Source organism: Phragmites australis, chromosome 24 (genome assembly GCF_958298935.1).
Source record: "Phragmites australis chromosome 24, lpPhrAust1.1, whole genome shotgun sequence".
Taxonomy (NCBI): Eukaryota; Viridiplantae; Streptophyta; class Magnoliopsida; order Poales; family Poaceae; genus Phragmites; species Phragmites australis.
In genome coordinates this window covers 10,403,862-10,411,403 of record NC_084944.1, presented here as the reverse complement: position 1 = coordinate 10,411,403, position 7,542 = coordinate 10,403,862, and the positions used below count along the sequence as shown (strand labels likewise).

Below are 7,542 nucleotides of genomic sequence, written 5' to 3'. Positions count from 1 at the left end.
AGCCAAGAGGCACCGGGCTCACCTTTCACAGGCCTGCCGCTGGCACCGGCAGCGTCTTTCTCCGCCATCACCTTGTTGTAAGGATCCTTGGCTGTGATCCTGCCAAACGATAAAAGCACGTTAACATCCACTATTCTGCCTAAATAGTTTCTAGCAATTCATGTCGAAAGAAATCACTAAAAGGAAAATTAATAGTGAATCAAATCTATCTACATACTCTAAACGCGGGCGCGTTCGGCCCTTGTGAGGCTATCCACGTCGGCATAAAAAAGACATCCGTCCGATCTGCACACAGGTTGTTCAGAACCGTCGGATCTGGTTCGGCACCTATGGTTTCGTGAGAGTTCCAGCTTGGTCCCCAACTCGTTCGCCTCCCAGATTCCCCACATCGACATCCGCCTCCACCCGTGCACCACCTCCACTCACTGTCCGTCGTCTCCGCCGCCGCCGGGTTCCCGCTCCACCACCAGGCGGACCCAGATCTCGCTACCCCGCAGCTCAACTTTGCCTCCACTGGCGAGGACGAGGGCGGCTACGCGGCGGCCGGGAGCTCAACCTCCGCCACCGCATTCCCTTCCAGGTGGCCCCCCTAGCGGAGTCAAACGCCCCTTTACGGTCTTGCGTTGCCTGAATCGAATCTGGTGATGCGTAGCCAGCTCCGATGCGACCCGTACAGTCAATGGGAGGAAGTTCCATATGGGCTCGGAGAAGCTGGCGGCAGCGACGGTGGCGAGACGTGGGTGTCGTCCATGGAATTGCCACGTAGACGTTCGCGAAGCGCTTCACCTTGCCGGTTTCCAAGGCGATGGTGCGGCCCGATCTCGAGCTCAACGCAGAAGCTCTTTAGCACCTCCCGTAAAGATGTCTAACCCAGCTGAAAAAATGTTGTTGCTGTCACCAGGATTATTTTCTTTCATTCTCCTGATGACTTACACCGAGATTTTCTCTCTTTTCTGAAGGACCTGTTGAGATTTTTCTATTGGCTGCAACTTGCAAGGATAATTGAGACATGAGACAACGATGGCCTTTTGATGACGCTAAACCATTTTGAAAGTGATAAGAGGCTTGCTTTTCTTATGCTCCTCTGCCTCAATTCTGAATTAGGAGAAATTGGGGAATGAGCCGTCGTACAAGCAGCTGGCACAATCGCTACAGATTTCAGCTCTGCAAGCGAGGATGCGCGAGTCTTTTCTCACGAGGGAAATGCTAACAATGAGCAACAACCGTTTGGTCATATCCATTGCCCAGAAGTATGACAACCTCGATGTCGAGTTTGCAGACCTTATTCAGGTATTGACATAAGCTACGTAGATTTGATCATCTGAGCTGTTCCTGCTTATTCCAATTGTCTATTTGTTGCACTAGGCCAGTTGAACATGACATGTCTTGTAACCTCCGTTAATTTTGCAGGGTGGTCTGATAGGGCTACTCCGTGGGATCGAAAAGTTTGATGTGTCAAGGCGCTTTAGGATTTCCACTTATGTATACTGGTGGATTCGTCAGGTGAGCAAGTTTTCTCAGTTCATTAGTACTTCGTGTTCATACAGATGGTTAGGAGCTACTATTGTCTTGCTATTCCGACCTACTCAGACCACAGCTAAATTGAGACCTCCATTCATTTGCTTGTTACCAGGTCGTTTCAACAGCATTGGCTGAGAACTCAAAAACATTTAGGCTTCCTACTTATTTGCATGAGAGGCTGATTGCGATTCGTGGTGCGAAGTATGCGTTGGAAGATCAAGGAATTGCTCCAACAATAGAGGTGGGGAGGCTATATAAATGTGATTTTTTTCTTTTTTTTTTAAACAAACTGCAATGTATTTGATCTACAATTTATTTTGCAATGTATATGAATCTATATGTTCTTCCTTGATCACTTGACTAAACATGGGTAACATTGACATATATGTTCTCGGGATAAGAAAGACGATTAGAAGGATGATGAACATAAGGTTGGCTTTGATCCAGAGGTTGACAGGCACAGACGTTACTCTTTCTTTTCCATTTCCTCATTTCCAATTATTGTTCTTCTGCCCCCCCCCCCCTCCTGATCCATGGTATGGTCGACCTTTCGAGGATGAGATGAGGTTGCATTCGTGCCATGGCCAGGGCTTGTTACCGCTGTTTGTACCAACTTTTGCAATCGGTCAAGCTAGAACAGGGTAGAAGAGGATCCATGATATTCTCTCTTTCTTTATGGATGCTGCCAATATAAATGGGGAATAATCAAACCCTTTTCATTGGATGACATTGAGACTTCAAACAGCCATTTGGCTTGGCTTTGTCAGTTTTTGACAACTATTACCTGATGCCACTTCATGTGAAACTTCTTTTTTACGTGTGCCATGCCTATATGATCAATTAATATTTTTTCTTCTTAGTTTCACCTACTGAACTTTGGGGAGGTCGGATTGTATTGCACTACCTCCTATTATGCTTTTGTGGTTTATATCACTGTCCTTGGCAACGGGCTATATAGCGCGCCGTTGGCGCGTTATTTTCTAGTGGTTCTTAAAAGATGGTGATCGAATTCAGCAGATGTGAGCGATAATCTCTATGATGTCTCACCTGTGCTTCCTCTTCTGGAGGAAACGCTACAGCGACGCCTTCCTGGCGATTGGCAAGTCGGTGACCCCGGACGATGGCTGCGCGTCCGCCGGCTTCTGCGGCACGGCTGCGGCTGGTGCTCCTTTCTCCGGTACCGGCGAGGTCGCGGACCCTGCCATCTGCATCAGCTCCGTGGCCTTGTCCACCGGGAAGTCCTCGAACACGACCACCCGCCCGCCGTAGAAGATGGTCAGCTGCGCCGACGTCGTCGCCTTCACCTCCGCCCTGGAACCGAAGCAACCTCGCCGTCAAATAAAACCAAAATCACCAAGGACTCATCAGCTGACCAATAAGAACAGCCAGATTTCACACGATACGAGCGGCCGTGTCGTAGTCCCCATTGATCGAAGGCGAGAGCTAGAAAACAGATGACTCACCGCTCTCGGGACGGCTGCGACGCGCCGGCGCGCGTTGGGAAGAGCTGCATGGTCCTGGCGTCCGTCTCCTCGGCCGCCTCCGTCGCCACAGGCGGTGGCCCGAACGCGCCGGCGAGGCCGCCCTGTTAGAACTTTTAGATGCGCTCATTGTATCCTCCTGTAAACTCTGTAAGCCTGTAACGCGTCATGCCATGGTGACCGCGTCCAGACTAGTAGAACTTAGAACGTTAGAAGGTTACGGTGGTGACTGCGTCCAGAGTAGTCAGGCACTATCCTGCTTATACGGATCATAATCCGTTGTACTGACTTGTGCTATATATGGAACACTATCCCAGTGAAGATCCGTGCGTTCGGCAATTCCTTTCTTCTTTCATATCATCCAGCGACACGATCTAAATAACACTGAAATCTCACCATGGCCGGATTCCCAAGCTCCTCTGCCACAAATCTCTCTGCTTCTGCCTCTGCTCAATCCAGTCTACTGCCCACGCCTTCTTTCAATCACATGATTAATGTGAAACTCACACAAGAGAATCATCTGCTATGGAAAACTCAGATGTTGCCGTACCTACAAGGCCAAGGGCTCCTCGGATACATTGATGGCTCCATTCTGTGCCCAAACCAAACCATCTCTCTGCCAGCTGATGAAGAGGGTGTTCTCGTTGGACCGCCGTTAATCCGGACTTCACCACCTGGTACTATCAAGACCAGCTTGTCCTGAGCGCCATCATCTCCTCTCTCACTGAGGAGCTGCTGGGGAACATGGTGGGCACGATGATGTCGTGTGGTGCATGGGTCATTCGGGAGAAAATGTATGCGTCAAGCTCTCGTGCGCGAGTGGTGCAGATACACATGCAACTCACCACAATTCAGAAGGACATGACCATTTCTGATTACTTTTGCAAGGTCAAGCATCTTGCCGACACTCTCTACCATCAGCAAGCCCCTTGAAGATGAATAGATGATTGCCTACCTTCTTCGTGGTCTCGGCAGCGAATACGACTTGGTGACAAGTATCACCACAGTGTTGACTCCTACACTGTCAGCAACGTGTATGCTCACATGCTGGGGGCCACGAGATGCGCATCGATCAGAACAATTCTGAAATTCAGGTATCCTCAGCTAACAATGTAAGCACGTGGTGGCTGCAACAATCGTGGTCAAAGGCGGGTGGTCGTGGTCAGGCTTCAAGGTCCGATGGCGATCATGATGTCCAGTGCCAAGTCTGTCATAAGACTGGCCATGACGCGCTTTGTTGCTAGTACCGTTTCGATCACAGCTATTAGGCCGACAATGCAAGCAAAATTGTTGCTGACAACCTCACCAATGATCTCGATCGACTGACAACCAGAACATGTTATATCGGAGGAGATCAAGTTCAGGTTGCAAATGGCGAAGGTTTGTCTATTACTCACATTGGAAATTCGTTTATTGCTGGTTCAAATCGTCCACTTTATCTAAATCATGTTCTACATGCTCCAAAAATTAACAAACATCTGATTTCTATCAAAAAATTGGCCTTAGACAATAATGCATTTGTTGAATTTCATTCCACTTCATTCTTTGTCAAGGATCAGGAGCCGAGAGCCACACTTCTCAAAGGAAAATGTAAGGGTGGCCTCTACATGCTTCCAAATAACAGCTCCAGCGAAGCCTTACTCTCTGCCAAGACTTCTCAAGAGTAGTGGCATCGACGGCTAGGGCATCCAGCTCCTTAAGTTGTTTCCCGAGTTCTGCAGAACAATAAACAAGTTGTAGTTTCAGACAATTCTTCTTTAGTTTGTGATGCCTGCCAACAACGAAAGGCACATCAACTTCCTTTTGATTCTTCTCTACATGTATCTATTGCTCCTTTGTAAATAATCCACATTGATGTTTGGGGACCAACTCTCCCATCAGTGCACAATTCCAGATATTATGTTTCCTTTGTCGATGACTACAGCAAATTTGTTTGGATTTACTTTCTGAAATGTATGTTTGAAGTTGAGCCTACCTTTCTTCAATTCCAAAAGCAAGTAGAAACATTACTGAATTCCAAAATCAGTGTTGTTCAGTCTAATTTGGGGGATGAATACAATTGATTGCATCACTATTTTTGTCCGGACAGGAATCACTCATCACATTTCTTGCCCATATACTCACCAGCAAAATGGGATAGCGGAAAGAAAACACAGACACATCGTCTAGATAGGCCTTGCACTCTTAGCTCAAGCTAGCATGCCCCTCAGATTCTGGGATGAAGCCTTCCAAACTGCTTGCTTCTTAATCAATCGAATGCCCAGCCGCACCATAGAACGTGACACACCCATCCATCGTCTCCTCGGCACTAAACCTAATTACTCTTTCCTCCGTGTTTTCGGCTATGCCTGCTGGCCTAATTTACGTGCATATAATTCCAGGAAACTGAACTTTAGAACAAAGCAATGTGTGTTCTTAGGTTATAGTTCATCTCATAAAGGGTACGAATGCTTTGGTAGATCCTCTGGTCGAGTGTATATTTCACACGATGTTGTGTTTGATGAAATCATTTTTCCCTATGCAGCTTATCCAAACACTGAAATGAACTCACCAAAAGCCTCTCAGCATCCTACTGTCTCACCTATTCTAGTCAAACAAGTCCTCTATCGTGAGCATGATCTCATTGGTCCTCAAAATCCACAAATTGATCTAGCTATAAACAGTCACCATATGAGTAATGACTCACCTCACCCAATTGTTAACACTGATGTCTCTGGTACTAGTGTGACTCATGCAAGTTCGTCAAGTTCATCAGGATCGTCAGGCAACAATTCAGATAATTCAAAATAGCACACTGCAGTTCAGCAGCTTGAACAACCTGAATTGACTGAGCACCATGAGGTTTCCTCTGGAGATCAACTTACTGCAATGATCAGACCACACCCAATGAGCACCAGACTACGTGATAACATCACACGACCAAAGGAATTCACAGATGGGACCGTAAGATATTTAGATGGTTTGCCTCAATTTACAGGTTCGATCATTGTCAGGCACCCGACAACAGCTCAAGCTAGAGCTTCAGAGCTACCTGAACATAGTAAGTTTTGGGAAGTGATGAAGCATCCAGAGTGGAGGCATGCTATGGATGATGAGTACTCAGCATTGATCAAGAATGACATCTGGGATCTCGTACCACCAAAGAAAGGCATGAATCTGACTGACAGACGGTGGGTGTTTATAATAAAAAGGAAATTGGATGGTTCAGTGGACAGATTCAAGGCACAACTTGTTGCTAAGGGATTTAAGCAACGCTATGGAGTTGATTATCTTGATACATACTCAACAATTGTTAAACCTATAACAGTTTGGATCATCTTGTCACTTGCAGTCAACAAAGGATGGACAATGCATCAAATTGACATTGCATGGTGTGCCGCAAGAAGAGGTTTACATGAAGCAACCTTCGAGATACGAGGATCCTAACCAACCAGAGAACTATGTGTGCCACCTCAAGAAGTCATAGTATGGATTGAAATAAGCTCCACGGGCTTGACATTTCACAACTGACAGGAAAACTTCAGGAACTTGGTTTCAGGTCATCTAAAGCTGATGTCTCTCTTTTCATATTCAGTCAAGGAGGAATTACAATCTATATAATAATTTATGTGGATGACATAATCCTTGTGAGCTCCTCATAAACTGCCACAAGTAAATTGATCCAGCAACTCAAAGCTGAATTTGCAGTTAAGGATCTTGGTCGGTTAGACTACTTCCTGGGTATTGAAGTGAAACCTGAAAAGGATGGAGTTGTATTGTGACAAAGGCAGTATGCTCTTGATCTACTCAAGAAAGCACATATGGAGAAATGTAATCCAGTTTCCACACCAATGTCAGCTAGTGAAAAGTTTACCAGAGAGCAAGGAGTAGCACTGAATGAAGAACATCAATTTCAGTACAGAAGCATTGTTGGGGGTTTACAATACTTAATAATTACTTGACCAGACTTATTATTTGCAATCAATCGAGTATGTAAGTATATTCAGTCTCCTACAGATGTGCACTGGGAAGCAGTGAAACGAGTTTTTCAATACATCAAAGGTGCTCTACGTTATGGACGGAAATTGATGAAATTAGCAACAACCGTTGTTAGTGCCTTCTCTGACGCTGATTGGGTCGAGTGCCCTAATGATTGGCGGTCAACCATTGGATTGGCAGTATTCCTTAGAACTAATTTGGTTCCCTGGAGCTCACGCAAATAGCATACGGTATCTAGATCTTCCACTGAAGCTAAGTACAAAGCCATAGCCAATGTGACAGCCAAGGTAATATGGCTGCAATCACTGCTGAAAGAACTTGGAATTTTTTAGTGCAGACCACCATTATATTGTGGTGTGATAATCTTGGTACTACTTATCTCACTGTCAACCCGATGTTCCATGTTCGAACGAAGCACATTGAAGTGGACTTCCATTTTGTCCAAGAACAAGTTGCACGGAAGGCAATGGAGGTACGGTTCATTTCATCAAAGGATCAGCTCGTGGACGTATTCACTAAGCGACTATTAAGAGCTTCGTTTGATGCAATATGCCGCAATCTC

The 7,542-nt window shown here is 46.0% G+C and overlaps 1 protein-coding gene and 1 long non-coding RNA gene across 2 annotated transcripts; one reads left to right on the top strand and one right to left on the bottom strand.

Moving 5' to 3' along the window:
- The first annotated feature begins 252 nt into the window (after positions 1 to 252).
- Positions 253 to 1,505, top strand: LOC133908076 (uncharacterized). The gene is made up of 3 exons (XR_009908068.1): positions 253 to 855; positions 960 to 1,290; positions 1,411 to 1,505. It is a non-coding gene; the product is annotated as an uncharacterized LOC133908076 (long non-coding RNA).
- Positions 1,506 to 2,594: 1,089 nt separating this feature from the next.
- On the bottom strand, positions 2,595 to 3,784 carry LOC133907183 (protein TIFY 11c-like). The gene is made up of 3 exons (XM_062349211.1): positions 3,728 to 3,784; positions 2,985 to 3,106; positions 2,595 to 2,832 (listed from the first exon to the last, which is right to left on the bottom strand). Exons 1-3 carry the CDS (start codon positions 3,782 to 3,784, stop codon positions 2,595 to 2,597), a joined length of 417 nt encoding a protein of 138 aa, XP_062205195.1.
- Between the last annotated feature and the right edge of the window lie 3,758 nt (positions 3,785 to 7,542).